Source organism: Elaeis guineensis, chromosome 8, assembly GCF_000442705.2.
Source record: "Elaeis guineensis isolate ETL-2024a chromosome 8, EG11, whole genome shotgun sequence".
In the NCBI taxonomy this organism is placed as follows: Eukaryota; Viridiplantae; Streptophyta; class Magnoliopsida; order Arecales; family Arecaceae; genus Elaeis; species Elaeis guineensis.
In genome coordinates this window covers 12,918,159-12,933,950 of record NC_026000.2, presented here as the reverse complement: position 1 = coordinate 12,933,950, position 15,792 = coordinate 12,918,159, and the positions used below count along the sequence as shown (strand labels likewise).

The window sequence follows — 15,792 nt, the reverse complement described above, 5'->3', positions numbered from 1 at the left end:
GAACCACTGATGGTTAGACTGATGACACTTTCAAAACTTGGCTTTGTACTGCACAAGTTTTTCTGTTACATACTGGCACCGGAGTTTCATGATCCTGTGCCATTTAGTCTATCTCTATCATTTACATAATGAACATTGCATGCAAATTTCCATTTTTATTTTCTCTCATTGATAACAGTTTTATAAATATAAGCCTTTGACAGTCTTTACTACATAGACATATTACCTTCTCATACCAAGAATGTTAACTAAAACATTTGATTGTGAAGATTTTAAAAGAAGAAGTGAGAGACTTGTTGGATCCTGCATTTGTCAGCAAAGTTGAGGCTGGCAATGGACATGTGGGGAAGGTAACAGTAGCTGGGAAGCCTCCAGTACAAATCCGTGAGGCATCAAATGGGGTCATAACACTCGCTGGAACCACTGAGATTGATGTTAGATCGCAAAAGGAAATGGCTTCTTGTCTAGAGCAAGGTTCACTAAGTCGTGCAACTGGAAGTACAAACATGAATAACCAGTCAAGGTTAACACTATACCTGATTTCATGTTGTGTTGTACATATACCTTGGTGACTAATGGTTATGCACATTTTTCAGATCTGGAGTGTACTTTCATGCCTTTTTTTTTTGTTGCTTCTGACTCATTGTGATCGAGCATCTTTTGTTGCTGTCATATAATTTCAAGATTCAGTTTAGTTAAATTTATTTCTTCAGTCATCGTCCGAACCATTCATGATATGTTCTTAAAATATGAAGTCAATGAACACTAAATTCACATATAGAAGGAATTTAAAAACACCATTTAAGTGGACCTTTTCTTGAATTATGGATATTACTTATTCTAGATGCTTCATTTATTTTTTGGAGAGCACTATTCCACCACTCTTGCATTTTGTTATGCTCTTTGCTTAGTTCAGAGTATTCATATGAAGTTCCACATTCACTCCTGACACTTGGTGAGCCTTCTTTTAATAAATTGCACAAGTAAGAGATCAAGTCCTTGTTCAACAACTTGTGGAGATATCCTTTCCATTATCATCTTTCAATAGGACCATGTCATCCTCACACTCAATGCATATAAAGTGATCTGTTTTTTGTATTTCCTGACTCCTATGATATACTAAGTGGTGGATACATAAATCATCAAGTGAATCCATGTTATGGTATAAATTGTCATATGCCATAAACTTAGACTTACATATTACCTCTTATGAAATCTTAAAAATTACCCCTTCTCAAGATTGGTCCTTTTTTCCCACCGAGTTGATTTTGCCTTTAGATGCTAAAAGCATATATGCCATTTCCTTGTATTTGAACTTCTTACATTTGCATTTCAAGAACTAAATCTGACTAATGGATTATATTGACTAATCCATTTATAAATTAAAATTTAATCATAATTAATATAATAACTTTTCATCATACATGGTTGTGAATCTGAAGCTAGTGTTTCTTTCATATGCAGTTGGTTATCAAATTTTTCTATTGTACACAAGTGAAATGGACGGCACGAGCCTTGGAGCAATGATAAGGTTGCTCTACTGTGGCTTGGTTGTCATGGGTTGGAAACACAAAAATAGCCCCTCTGCATACTGGGGCAATACTGCATACTCTATCCCAACCCCAGCCCCACCCCCACAACACATCAACACATGCACACCCACACGCACACGTACACACACAAAAAAAAAGGGGACACCACAATGGCAGGAGCCTCATGCACTGTCCACCACCCTTTTTACACAAGTAGAAAGGAAACAATGGTAAAGGCATCATAAAAGATGTTGGTATATAAAATACTTGATAGTAGAAAATGGTAACAAAAATGTCAAAAATACAGAATATAATCCAAAGATACTTGGTTTGGTGCAATGAAAAGTAATTTAATTTCTATCTGTATGGAAATGTATTCTTCAAGTCAGTTGACAAGATTAAAAGTTCCTTATTGGCAAAACTGTTCAATAGAAAAAAAAAAATTTTTCATGTTTTATGGTTCTGCTCCACTTCACTACTGTTTTTAATGTTCTTGTTTTTTATTTCTATACTGTGATAGTCGTTCCCATGCCATCTTCACCATCACATTGGAGCAGATGCGCAAACTTGATCCAATTATTGCTGCTGATGGTGTCCCAATTGAGGATGTGACTGAAGATTTTCTATGCGCAAAATTCCATCTAGTAGATCTTGCTGGATCAGAGCGTGCTAAACGAACAGGTTCTGATGGCCTTCGATTCAAGGAAGGTAGTTCATTACTTCATTTGTTCCTTTATTTGTTTAAACCACTGTTGAATTCAAGAAAATTCTCTTAAGACTATCTGCATGTTTATTTCAGGGGTTCATATTAACAGGGGTCTTCTAGCTCTTGGAAATGTCATAAGTGCTCTTGGGGATGAGAAAAAGCGGAAAGAAGGAGCCCATGTTCCTTACCGTGACAGCAAACTTACTCGACTCTTGCAGGTTGGATCATATTCTATTTAAATTATAAATATGATGATTGATGTGTGAAACCTAATTTATTTAATAAGATAATAACAAATGAATGTTTGTTCCAACACATGGATAATTATCAGGATTCTGAAACTCATTTGCCCTAGTTTGAGACAACTTGGAGTTTGAAAATGAAATGATTGCAGAGGGATGTGAGTTTTTTAAGGGACAATACAAGTGTATCAGTAAAATATGAAGTTTGGTAAGTCTGTCCACTCCATCATGAAGAAGCAACCTTGGCAATAATGGTCATGGTTACATTGCTGAGCTATCAGACTTTTTTTGAAGTAATGGTAGAGAATACTTTTCATTATACTAATTGTAATGCAATTTCAAGATGTCCAGGCATGCCATGGATCACAGTACAGGGTGCTTTCATAACTTCTCCAGCCTTAAAAACTAAAATACATGGTGGAGGATTGTGCAAGATGGAGAATTGGATAATGTAGTTCATTTCTTGTGAATCCACTGAAACATGTCTGTGGCTCCAGCCACAGAAACTGGTTACCATTTTCTCCTTTTGGTCACAGAGAACAAGGAATTGTCGCTCTAAATCCTATGAGGGGCAAGATTGCAAAAGGAAAATGGGTTATTGTTCCATAATCCATGAAAATAAGATGAAGGTTGGTGAGGGGGAGGAAGCAGATGACTCCAGGGAGTTGACTATGCCAAAATTAAGTTAAAAAATTGGTGTCCAAACCTGAACTCAAAACTCTGGTTCTCTTTTTCAGCTTTGAACCTTTAATCTAAATAAAAAATTTCTCAACATGCTCCAGCATCTCTTCAGTGATTACAGCTCCAAGCATGATCCTTATTCATGAATTTAAAAATCAAAACCAGCAATTTTTGGACTTCCAATGGTCCGACACAAAATGATTACTCCTGATTCTATTTGCAACTATTACCTTCTGCATCACTGGATAGTATAATTATTGCACACAGCCTGATTGAGTGGTGGCTTTTTTCTAGCAGCAGCACTCTTTTGTAGCTCATAACGGTAACACATCAGATTTCCAGGTCACATTTTCTTCATGGATTTGATCTCATCTGCACCCTGATTGATTCTTGCTGGCTGATATACCTTACGTCAGTTTGTTCCCAGACCAAGTATACAACATATAAGGCGGGTGTATTTTCAAGGTGCTTAAAATTGGAATACTTATTTTAACAGGATCACTAGGATGAATATATAAATATCTGTAAAAAGCAAAAGAAAAGAAAAGGAAAGAAAAAGAGAAAAAGAAAGGCAACAAAGAAAGAAAAGAATGACCTCGTGCTGATCCTTCTACAGTTGAAGTTTCTTTTGATAATTAGGATACCCAGTTTTTTTTTTTTTAAAAAAAAAAGCATATTTCTTCTGTCTAATTATTTGTGTACATTTTCGCAGGACTCACTTGGTGGAAACAGCAGGACTGTCATGATAGGTAAGATTTTGCCACCAAAAGTCCTTCATGTTATCTTTATTGTCTGACTGTGCCATTAAAATGCATGTGAAATTATGTTTCCTGAATTTATGATTCCTTATTTTATGCATCTTATGATTTGGAAAAGGCAGGTTTAATAACCATGTATTCATGTTGTTTTGATTGATAATTTAATTATTCTATTGATATATAATTAATGATGATGTGATTTATTCTCTCTTTGCCAACTAGCCAAACAGAACCCTCGTTTCAACCATATCTCTTTTGTTCATCTGCTCTCTAGTGGTAAATAATGGCTGCTACCACTAATTAAAGATGTTGATCAGCCTTGTTATATTTTAAGTATATGTATGTATGATCCTGCATGAATAATATTGCTAAAAAGCCATGCTATAAAGTTTCTCTGTTTGATTTCCTTCAAACTGCTCTCTCACTATGTTGTCCCATCTTTTCCAGCCTGTATCAGCCCAGCAGATATTAATGCAGAGGAAACCCTTAACACACTGAAATATGCTAATCGTGCTCGCAACATTCAAAATAAGCCCATTGTGAGTCTACAAAGGACAACATTTTTTGCGAAACAATTACTACCTTCTATGCAGAAATTAATGTTCTTGACTTCTTGTTCCTTACTTGTGGAAGTGCATATTTGCTTATTATCAGTTTTCCTTTCCAGGTTAACAGAAATCCAATATCTGATGAAATGCAGAGGATGCGTCAGCAGATTGAATGTTTGCAGGCAGAGCTACTCTGTGCTCGCGGGGGAGGAACTGCATCTGATGAAATTCAGGTAAGAAATCTTTTTCCGCAGCTGCATGACTTTGCAAATCGGGCCCAGATTCCTGGTCGGCACAGTTTTTGGCCAGAGAGGGTCCTGCTGTGGAACCTAGAAGACCAGTTGGAGAGCAGAATATCTATTTTGTGGGCCGCAGACTAAGCCCATACTACCAGTGAAGCAGCCATAATGACATACATATATGCACATGCATGCATATGTATGGATATACATATATATGCATATTATAAGAATTCTTTTGTAGGCATTAATATTTTAGTGTGTTTATATATGTAGGCTCTAAAGGAAAGAATTTCTTGGCTGGAATCTACCAATGAAGATCTTTGTAGGGAACTCTATCAGTGTCGCAATCGATCTGCTCACACTGAACATTGTGTGACAGATGTTCATGTACATTACTCGACACTTTCTGCTTCTTTAGTTTCTTTCTAATCTGAGTTTCTCAAACTTTGATTATTTTATTTATTTTGCACATTTCAATCAGGTTAATGGCTCTTTTATGTATGTATATAATATAGAGGAGCTTCATTAATTGGATAAATGGTTTATTAGTGTTGCTTTATGCTTACTATTTCAGAAAGGTGGAAATTGTTTTGTGAAAGCAGAAGGGCTAAAAAGGAGCCTGCAGAGTACGGACTCATTTGATTACCGAATGGCTGAAACCCTAAGAGGTAATATTTCTGGTCAAACTTGACATGCTGTCACTTCTGTTGTGTTTGGTTTTCTAAGTTTTTATTACGTTAAAGATAAATGAAGTTCGGTATGAGTGCATTCCTGTTGTTTTGCTGCAAATTTATAGTCCTTGGTTCATAACTTGGTATGCAAATTTCTGCTATCAGCAGGTGATAATTCCAAGGAAATTGATGAAGTAGCAGCAAAAGAATGGGAACATACAATGTTGCAAGACACTATGGGCAAGGAACTGAATGAGTTAAATAGGCGATTGGAGCAGAAAGAGGTGATCTAAAAATTCTGGCAAACATCTTTATGATTTCTGCTAATTTTTATTAAAAATCTTTGCTGTGCATGAACTAGTTAAAATCATGTATGACTTAATGTTTCAAGTAAGATTCTGGTTAATGGATACATTTTGCTGCATAGGTTTCCAAAATATGAATAGGAATGCCATGTTCTTGTCTGGATGTGAATTTCAGTTAGGCAAATGCTGTGACAATGTACATGTTGATTATTTCATGAATAAATTTCCACACATTGTGTGAAACATTCAGCATTTCAGGTCCCATAAGTCTTGTGCATGACATTTCATTCCCAATGTAGAAATTTGTTTGAAAAATTCTACTTGTCTGTTCTAATAACATTTTATTTTTGTTTATTCTAGGGTATACAGCCAAATAAATCAACACTTACTGAAGATATTATATTTTGAAATATAAAATGATAAAAATATTACTGTCACTAAGAACCTTGCGGTCTTCTTAGATAAAATGATGACATTGTTTAAGATTGTTTCATAAAGTTTCCACTTCACATCATCTTCTGACATAACACTGATTATGGAATTGCAATATCTACATGACATAATGATTTGTGCTAATATATGCACTATTATTTTTGCTCTATTTGCTTGCATGCTGCTGTATTGTAAGTAACAAGTTTTTTTTCCTTTAAATTTCTATTTTTTATGTTAACAATTATGATAATCTGAGGTGACATTGGTGTGACGCTTTACTTATGGTAGACAAATGCTCTTATAAAAATCGACAAAGTACAAAGAATTAATGGTAGATATTGAAATGGTGATAATCTAACAGATGGTATTTTGAAGTTGCACGTCTAACTTTGATAATATGAAAGTGACAGTTGCAATCAGACGCTAGGCTTAAGGTATACTTAAAGTAAGTCAATGCAAGAATCTTTGAGTTATAAATGGCTTCTATATGGTTATTTGGGTACTAAATGGCTGCCTTCCACTTCCAAACATAAATTTTCTGGCTTGAAATGGTCTCCAATGTACATTATACTGAGCAAAGTTGTAGAAACCTGCGGGCAGTATTACCTGCAAAGTTGTAGAAACCTGCAGGTGGTAATACCTATCATGTAATGCATTGATTTAATAAAGCTATTAAGCTAGTTGTCAGGTCCCATGATGGACATATTCTTCAAACACATTTTGTTGATTGGGGCCAACATGTTGTTTGGATAAAACTGCCACATTTGCATGTGCTAATTGAACAGAAATGTTACTTACATGAAATGTCATGCCAATTGAAACAATATAATAGTGAATCCAACATATGAACACTCTCTTTCTGGTATGTATGCGTGTGTGTGTGTGTGTGTGTGTGTGTGTGTGTGTGTGTGTGTAGAGAGAGAGAGAGAGATTTCTGATATATTTGCTCACTGAAGATGAATCCTTTCCTTTCTATATTTGGCCAGCCATTTTTCAAGTGCAAATGTCACGTTCACTTATTATACCTTTCAGTAAGAGATGTGAACTCGGAAGTATCCCAACTGTGACGCTTCCAATTGGAGGATGTCCTACTTTAGAAACTTGGGATGTGAACCCCAAGTATTTGGGCTCTTTTAACTGGATGAGTTCTCCCTCACTGCCCCCATTCTTTCTCAAAAAAAGAAAAGAAAAGAAAGAGAGAGAAAGAGAGAGAGAGAGAAAGAGAGAGAGTAAAGGATATTGATTTTGCAAAAGCATATTAAGAAGTGGTTATAGAAAAATGTACATGTGATCAAGCTGGAGGTAACATAGATGGTTCCTAGGCTGATAATTTGTGCTGGTGCAGGAGGATTGATTAAGAGTTCTGATGGACAGATGATAGCAAGTTTCTGTATGAGGATTAAGTGGACAGATCTGCATTGTTAAATAAAAGAAATTCTCAAATTGTTAAACTGCTCACTAAAACTTGGATGCGTGAGAAATTTGTATCAGATTTCAGGTTGTGTTGTGTAGACATAAGGAGTAAAACCCTAGAGAGCTTATGCTGCTTTTCTGGGTCTAAATGATCTTAGAAAGTAATAGATGATCCAGAGATGGTTCTAGCATCCAGTGTCTCTCATGAGCATAACAGAATTATAGACTTTCAGGCCAACTTAAACAAGCTGGGAATAGACAGGAAGTTTTTTTTATGCTATAAATCATAGATCCCCATATAACTTGAACATTATGATAGAGAGGGTAACAAGATCCTGTATAGTTAGGAAAGTAATATCTCTATCTGCAGTCTGAGTTGGAAGTTTTATGTACTATACCTTAGTTTTCCCCATCAATTAAAGGAAAAAAAAAAAAGAGAAATAACTCTTAAACATGCAAACCCTTCAATTATCTATTATATCTATTTACAATCGTGTCTTGTGTCCTGTATAATTTCCATTAGTTTCAATTTTTATCCTCCACTTTGCTAGCAATGAAAATTCATCCTTCCTATCATAGATGTATATTTATTAATATTCTGACAACCTGTAGTCTGAGATATTCAGTTCAATAAATTGTTAATATTTTAGCTCTTTTCCTTTTTTCTCAGTACTAATATTTTGTCTCATTCTGCAGTCTGAGATGAGAATATTTGGAGGGTTTGATACTATTGCTCTTAAGCAGCATTTTGAGAAGAAATTGATGGAGCTTGAAGGGGAGAAAAAGATAGTGCAGGTTGATTAGCATCTAGATTTGAATCATTTGCTTTTCTTGCTTTCCTGGTATGTCTAAACTCAGGGGGAATTATTTTCAGCAAGAGAGGGATAGATTGTTTGCTGAAGTGGAAAGCCTTGCTGCCTCCTCAGATGGGCAAGCACAGAAGTTGCCAGATGTCCACCTACAGAAGTTAAAGTCTCTCGAAGCACAGGTGAAAATAGTGGGCATTGTATTGCTGAAATGTTGCAACACCCTCTTACACAGTAGAAGATCCTCAGAGTTATTTTTCCTCTTCAGATTTTGGATCTAAAGAAGAAACAAGAAAACCAAGTTCAGCTTCTAAAGCAAAAGCAGAGGAGTGATGAAGCAGCAAAGAAGCTTCAAGATGAAATTCAATTTATTAAGGCACAAAAGGTTGTTGCTTCGACCATCGATCTTATATCATTTTCATTCTCATCTTTTTATTTTTTACCTACTGCTCATTGTTTTTAATACTTTCAGGTTCAATTGCAACACAAGATAAAACAAGAGGCAGAACAGTTTCGCCACTGGAAGGCTTCTCGTGAAAAGGAACTTCTGCAGGTTCTTCATTTCTATCATTAGTTATACTTTTTGGATTATGTATGGCATCATGAAGCATTTCATCATGTGTTAATATTGAAATACGAACAAATAGAACATGCATAATATTTTTTTCAAAATCTTAATGGGTGATTCTGATTTGAAGCTACTTAATAACCTCATCTGGAGCTACCATCCTGTACCAAGATATACATTTTTTTTTCCTGGGAAAGTAACTGGCGAATATTATTCTATTAATTGAATATTGCCAAATTTTTGACAAATATTTTGATGTTTTAAATCTAATGAGGAAAACAAAAAATTTATATTATTTAATCATACAAAACTTTTATCGTATCTGTTGTATATTCTGTTTATTGTTGGTTGGGAAAAAAAATATGCTACATGCTCTTGTATATTGTCATACATTTTTCTGCATGTTCATGATTATTGACATCACCATGATGCCAGCTACTTATGAATTTTCTAATTGAAGTTGCATAGATCATATTATCATTGTTGACATTTTATTGCATGGTGTTTTGTTATAATATCCATTTTCAAGTGTGTAACAAAGTGATTTGATTTGTAGTTCTTTTTCCACTTCATCATTTATACTATCATTACCACCCCTTTTTATATTTCCGATACAGCTGCAAGTTGTTGGGTTGATTTTCCAGTCCTGCCAATTGTTAATTAAACGTGATGAAAATGGGAGTGAGTGCACAAGTTTGCTACAGATGAGTTATTGTCTATCATAAGTTGATGGCACAAAAACAAATGCTTAAAATTTTACCTATTTCATCTATATGAGAACATCTTCATTTATATGTGAAGAACCTCGGTTGCACACTTTTTCTTTGCCATGAGATTTTCAGAGTCATCAGGAGATTTTACTTGTTAACCACTTCTTCAGCTAATTAGACTCCTAAATCTCGTACTGGGCATGGTGTTAGGATTAGAATGTACAAATTTGCTATGGCATTGGATCACTCTAAACATCAAAAAAATTGTACTCAGAAATTTTAGAAACTCTTTTTTTTTAAAAAAAAGGACATTACGATGAACAGTTCCTGCATTGGTTTCCATTTTTCTATTTTAAAAGACAGAAAACAAGAGACCTACCAAATAGAGGTCTAAGTTATGTTACTCTTCTGTTGACTTATCTTTGTTTCTTTTTTTTTTTCTTTATTTTTTTTTTTTGTGGAAACTGAATCCTATAGTTATAATTATATTGTTGAGTTGACAATTTGAATATTATTCTTGAAGTTGTTTCAGAAGCATAACATGTGGCATCCGATCTTTGTCTTGAACTTCTACCTTTTTTTTTTTTTTTTGTGAAAACTAGTAACTTTGACACTCTTGCTTTTATCGTTTATTTTCAAAGAAATTTTATATTTCTTAGGATTTTGTGGAAGTTTGATTTTGATACTTTTCCTCATGCAGTTAAGGAAAGAGGGGAGGAGAAATGAGTATGAAAGACATAAACTTCAGGCACTGAATCAACGACAGAAAATGGTTTGTATATGTTCTCTCTTAAAAATATGTTGTACTCTCATTATTTTGCTGAAAGCACTTTATGATTAATGAAAAATTATTGTCTAAGTTCAGTTGATGCCTTCCAAACATCAGTTGCATTTTTTTTTTTTGGGTGCTGCATGTTTGATTTTGTTAATTGTTCTTATTCTAGGAGATTATTCAACAGCTGATAGGTTTGATATATTCCTTCAAAGCCTGTGTTCATTTACTAAAGAATGTGGAGATTATATTTTACTTGGATTATGGTTTCTGCTAGAGATGCTCTTATATATCATATACAAACAATCATTCCTTATTTATTATTTTCATTTTTTACATAGGCAGTACAACTCTGGATAAGCTTGATGAAAACACGTGAAATGAAAAGTTTTAGTTTTTTACTTTTCATTCTAAAACTTGTCATTCTTTTTAGAGTTAAATAGGCCATACCTAAGTTTACGATTTCTTGTAACCAATCTAATATATACATTAGAGTATAAAGTACTTGATTGATGATGATGATGAAATACATTAGAGGGGTTTAGCCCATTGTCACGGCCTAAACCTAGTACCCGAGTTAGGCATACGATGGCCGTACACTCCCTAGTGCAAACTCTAAAGAATATGCAAGGCCTGTAACATTGGTTACAATCTCAACATCCCATAAAAATTATTGATCTCAATTCATAACAAATATTCCATATTAACAAATATCAAACCTTATTCAATCCTTTCAAATTGTAATCCCAACCTTATCTAAGTACAGGCATCTTGTAACTCTGAAAAAGAAAAGAATATGAGGGTTATGAGCTTTACAATCCAATAAGAATTCTCACATGCCAACACCAATATAATAATAATAAATGAAAAACTAATGGTGGTTGTTACTCATATAAATCAAATACTGAAAGATACCATGATTCATAAAACATGCATAACAAACACATCTTTTTGCGCAAAAAATCATATCGTATAATTATCTCGAGACAGCATACCTCGGATTCGCTTACATTAGAGTATTCGGCTTTGGCCTACCACAACCACATTTTTAGTTTATGGTGGGGCATCAATACAGTGGCTAGTCCTGTGGACTACCACAACTATATTTTCAATCCGTGGCAAGACACTAATAGTAGCTAGTCCAAAGGACCACAAGCGCTTAACGCTGACCACCATAATCATGTTTCCAGCCCATGGTGGGGCACTAACCATGGCTAGTCTGGGAGATCATAGATCATCAATTCTGAACTACCACAACCATGTTTCTAGCTCTGACAAGACACCAATATAATGGCTAGTCTTATGGACTACTATAACCATATTTCCAGCTTATGGCAGGGAATCAACAACATGGCTAGCCCAGAGTACCACAACCCTATATACAATCATATAATTCAATTATATGCTTTCTAAGTATTATAATTCAAGATCACACTTTTTTATAAAATTCAATACACATGATTATCAAAATCCATTCAAGTCAAGATCGGTGATATGTAATAAATAGCAAGGATTTAGGTGCCAGCAAAATATTCCGTGGGACATCGGGATAGGGTATCCCATATGTCAGAACAGGGCCGTCCTGCTAGCGTCTTAGCATCCCAATCGAGATATCTTGGGACATTTTCTATCCTAAGTGTCAGGATGGGGCAGGATAGCAGTATGTCCCATTCCATAAAAAAATCGGGACTGCTCCATTACATGAGATTTAAAATTTTGATAAATAGCATCAACAAGTCATAAATATATACTTAATAATTAAGTATATGTCACTATCAAAAACATATGGCTCGAAATAACTGATGCACAAAACAATATATATTTATATATAGGTGATCAATGTCTGGTAATTCTTACCTCTATTGACGACAAACTCTGGAATGGGATTTACCAATCCACGATTAGCATGTCCACTCAAAAATATAATTCCAACATATCCTCAATCAACCATTAGCATAAGAAAAATAAATTATCATTAAATTCTTATTTTGTAAAGCTCTAATATCCGAATTGCTTTTAATCCCAAATTTTCTGATCATATCTAATATAGGACTAATTAATAATAAAGATTTAGGGATTTATCTTGATTTAGGTTTTGGAGTACAAATCCTCTTATCCAACATCTTCTTATCAAATCCATCGCATCTCCACACAAAACTAATACTTATCATAGAACAAGATTGACACAAGGAGAATGGGACTAGTTGGGTAGAGGCATCTAACAATCCTAATCAATCAGAATGGTGTTGTCAAATTCTACAGATTAATAAATAGATAGTCCAATTAAGGTAAGGGTAACAAGTCAGGGATTATTGATGGTGAGTCCGGAAACAGCTAACGAAAATCCGATAAAAATCAACAAGTCAGATGGTCGCCTACAGTACCAATCCAGAACCCCACCCTAGGGTCCAACCAATTGATTTGGACTACTAAATACCCGGACCTTCCACCCTAAGGAGAGAAATCCATGAAGAGAAGGAATTTAGAGAGAGAAAATTCTAGAGGAAAAAAGTAGAGAGAGAAGCATATAGATAGAGAAAGTGGAGAGAGTAGGTAGAGAGAAGAGAGAGGAAAGAGCGAGAAAGAAAGGTAGAGAGATGAGAGAGGAGAAAGAGAAGAGAGAGAAAAGAACAAATCTCTCTTTCTTCCTCATCTTCTTTCTTCAAACAGGGGACTTTCCCCTCTCTCTCTTCCTCCCATCAAGGCAATGCATGGCTAGGGCCAACGACCTGTGGTGGCATCTAGCAGTGAAAAGGTGATGCCCTAATTGCAACAGCAACGATGGCGACAGTGGTGACTGGTGGCCAGCCGAGTGGAAGGAAGAAAACAAAAAAAAAGGGGATGCAGCCTTGCTTTTGATCTAATCAAGAAGACTTTAAGTAGCCAGCGATGATGGCAAGCGTCTACACCAGCTTAACCTCCAGTGATGGCCACGATAGCAACCATGGCCATGATGGCCAACGATAGTCAAGAAACAAAGAATCAAACAAAATAGGGGAGACCATCATGATGAGATTATGGTGACAATCTACGCAACAACAGCAATCTAATGACTGAGGAAGATAAAGAAGAAGAATGTCTTAATGATGGAGATTTAATACCTCGGATCCGACGAGAAATCAAAGCTTGAATGGTGGAGAATCTGAATGAAATCCCTATGGAAAAACTTGATATTCATCGCCCTAATCAGAGATCCTAGAAGTTGTGTTGTTAAAGAGGAAAACTAAGGTCCCTTTTATAGACAAAGTCTAGGGCTTCGAGTGAATCCGACAAGCCCTAGACTTCCTCCGCCTAATGGAAATCGGGGTTGAAGATGGACTCCAATCGGGAGTCCTCTCACTGCCTCATGTGCCAGTCACATGGGTTTTAAAGATTTTTTTTTTGTCTTGGTGTTTTGCTTTAAAATTCATGTGGGAAAAATAAGGGACCAAGTTCTTACACCCATCCCCCATGGACTACCTCCAATTAGGTTGGCCTAAGCGCCAACTGACTAAGCCACCTCCCAACCAGTATGTTCAAGAGTAATTCTTTGTGCACTGCATGCGGTGTAGCAAAAATGCACCACCCCACCTTATTGGGCCACGTAGCCACCACTTTCCACACGTATTTAATGCCTGCAGTTTCACTTTTTCGTTTGAAATTTTGAATGATAAAAATATCCATCTTTTGAAAAAATTATGATATCTTGTGGTCATATTATGACATCTTGCAGTCAAATTATGACTTCCTGTTATGTAGAAAGTAATAATTTTCTTTCAGAAGTCATAAAGAGGGAAGGGCATTTTCGTCATTAAAAATTTACGAAATTTTTAAATAACGAAAATGCCTCTCCCTTCCTTATGACATTTTGTGGCCAAATTATAACTTGGTGTTATGCATAAAGTCATAATTTGATTACAAAATGTCATAATATGACCAAAGGATGTCATAATTTTTTCAAAAGAGGAGGTGCATTTTCATCATTCAAAATTTTAAATGAAAAAATAGAACTGTAGGTATTAAATGCGCATTGGAAAGTGATGGCTACGTGGCTCAATCCGGTAGAGCGGTGTGTTTTTGCTGCACCACATGCGGTGCGCAAAGACTTTCTCATATGTTCAATATTTGCCACCATGAGCATTTGAGCCTGCAATTCCATCCAGAAACACAACCTCCAACCAGCTCATCCATGCGCTGCGTGAACCTTATAATTTATTATACAGCACTGGCATAGTATATAAGAGCATAAATGCACCTGTCAGCTCTTTGGAGGGCTGACTCACATGTTGTAAACTTGTGATATTCCTGATTGCCTTATTGTTCTACATGATCATATATCTTAGTAAATGTTTTAGTTTCCTGTGATTGCAATTGATTGACAGTTGACCCTTATTCTTGAAAGCTGATAACAGGTCACTTTTGACAACTTAGGCAGCCTGGTGTCATGTTTTCTGTCTTACTAGTTTTATAGTTGAAATTATAGCGGAAAGGAAGGAATGGGAATGCTGATTATGCCAGTGTGATAAGAATTTAGGCATGTAAAATACAAGATATGCGAAGGCATTGTTGTTACATAATTGATTTTGAAAGACCAATGCAACTTGCTTCATGAGGTGCAGTAGGGGGCAAATGGATCTTGGAATGGTGCTGATGGGTTGTAGATAAGTAAGATAAGAATAACAGTATATGGTTCACCTGAAAATATTCCTATAATATTAGAATACCACAAGGCAAAACTATGCCTGGACTTCCACACTTAAGGGTGTAGACTTGCAGGTTGTAGTGTGTGCGTGATGCACATCTGTGACTGTCTGCACAATAAAAGTGGAGTAAGGTGAATGCTATGTCATTAGTTTCTCCTGACCTTTTACCAACAATTTATTTGCATTTGAATCGAGGTTAACCAGGTCTAGAATTCATTCTACAGGTTCTTCAGAGGAAGACAGAAGAGGCTGCTATGGCTACCAAGAAGTTGAAAGAGTTGCTAGAAGCACGCAAATCCTCAGCCCGTGACAACTCTGGTATTTTTTGATGTAAAGAAAACTGAATACACTCTTAAGCCTGTGGCTGCATGCAATTCTAACATTGCTCTTTCTTTTTCCAGTCAATGCAAATGGTAATTCTCCAGGCAATCAGGTGCTGACCCACTGACCCATATGCTTGTTTATATTTAAGATGTCTAATGTTCGCTGGAAGGAATAATTAATATATATCAACTTTAATATTCAAATTCAGATAAATGAGAAGTCCTTGCAACTCTGGTTAGATCATGAGCTTGAAGTCATGGTGCATGTGCAAGAAGTTCGTGCTGAATATGAGAAACAAAGTCAAGTGTATGTGTTTTTTCCCCTTTCTTTCCAATCTTATCGCTGGACTTAAAAAAAAAAAAAAAAAAAGCATTTATGGCTATCCTGATAATTTTTGTGC

The 15,792-nt window shown here is 35.6% G+C and overlaps 1 protein-coding gene and 1 long non-coding RNA gene across 5 annotated transcripts in view; one reads left to right on the top strand and one right to left on the bottom strand.

Annotated features, from left to right (window-relative positions):
* The window catches only part of LOC105050151 (kinesin-like protein KIN-4A), a 37,425-nt gene that overhangs the window by 17,976 nt on the left and 3,657 nt on the right, over positions 1 to 15,792 (top strand). For 3 of the 4 annotated variants that reach the window (XM_010930058.4, XM_073242566.1, XM_073242565.1), the window contains exons 4-20: positions 270 to 523; positions 2,053 to 2,240; positions 2,332 to 2,456; positions 3,874 to 3,910; positions 4,367 to 4,458; positions 4,587 to 4,700; positions 4,983 to 5,096; positions 5,284 to 5,377; positions 5,546 to 5,664; positions 8,227 to 8,325; positions 8,405 to 8,518; positions 8,605 to 8,721; positions 8,809 to 8,889; positions 10,315 to 10,386; positions 15,293 to 15,386; positions 15,470 to 15,501; positions 15,601 to 15,698. In XM_010930058.4, the coding sequence (XP_010928360.1) occupies positions 270 to 523; positions 2,053 to 2,240; positions 2,332 to 2,456; positions 3,874 to 3,910; positions 4,367 to 4,458; positions 4,587 to 4,700; positions 4,983 to 5,096; positions 5,284 to 5,377; positions 5,546 to 5,664; positions 8,227 to 8,325; positions 8,405 to 8,518; positions 8,605 to 8,721; positions 8,809 to 8,889; positions 10,315 to 10,386; positions 15,293 to 15,386; positions 15,470 to 15,501; positions 15,601 to 15,698 (1,844 nt within the window). The remainder of the gene's footprint in view (positions 1 to 269; positions 524 to 2,052; positions 2,241 to 2,331; positions 2,457 to 3,873; positions 3,911 to 4,366; positions 4,459 to 4,586; positions 4,701 to 4,982; positions 5,097 to 5,283; positions 5,378 to 5,545; positions 5,665 to 8,226; positions 8,326 to 8,404; positions 8,519 to 8,604; positions 8,722 to 8,808; positions 8,890 to 10,314; positions 10,387 to 15,292; positions 15,387 to 15,469; positions 15,502 to 15,600; positions 15,699 to 15,792) is intronic. The other variant, XM_010930059.4, reaches the window with a different exon arrangement.
* LOC140851094 (uncharacterized) lies at positions 8,315 to 14,123 on the bottom strand. Its single transcript, XR_012133901.1, has 3 exons — positions 13,488 to 14,123; positions 11,106 to 11,165; positions 8,315 to 8,613 (listed from the first exon to the last, which is right to left on the bottom strand). It is a non-coding gene; the product is annotated as an uncharacterized lncRNA (long non-coding RNA).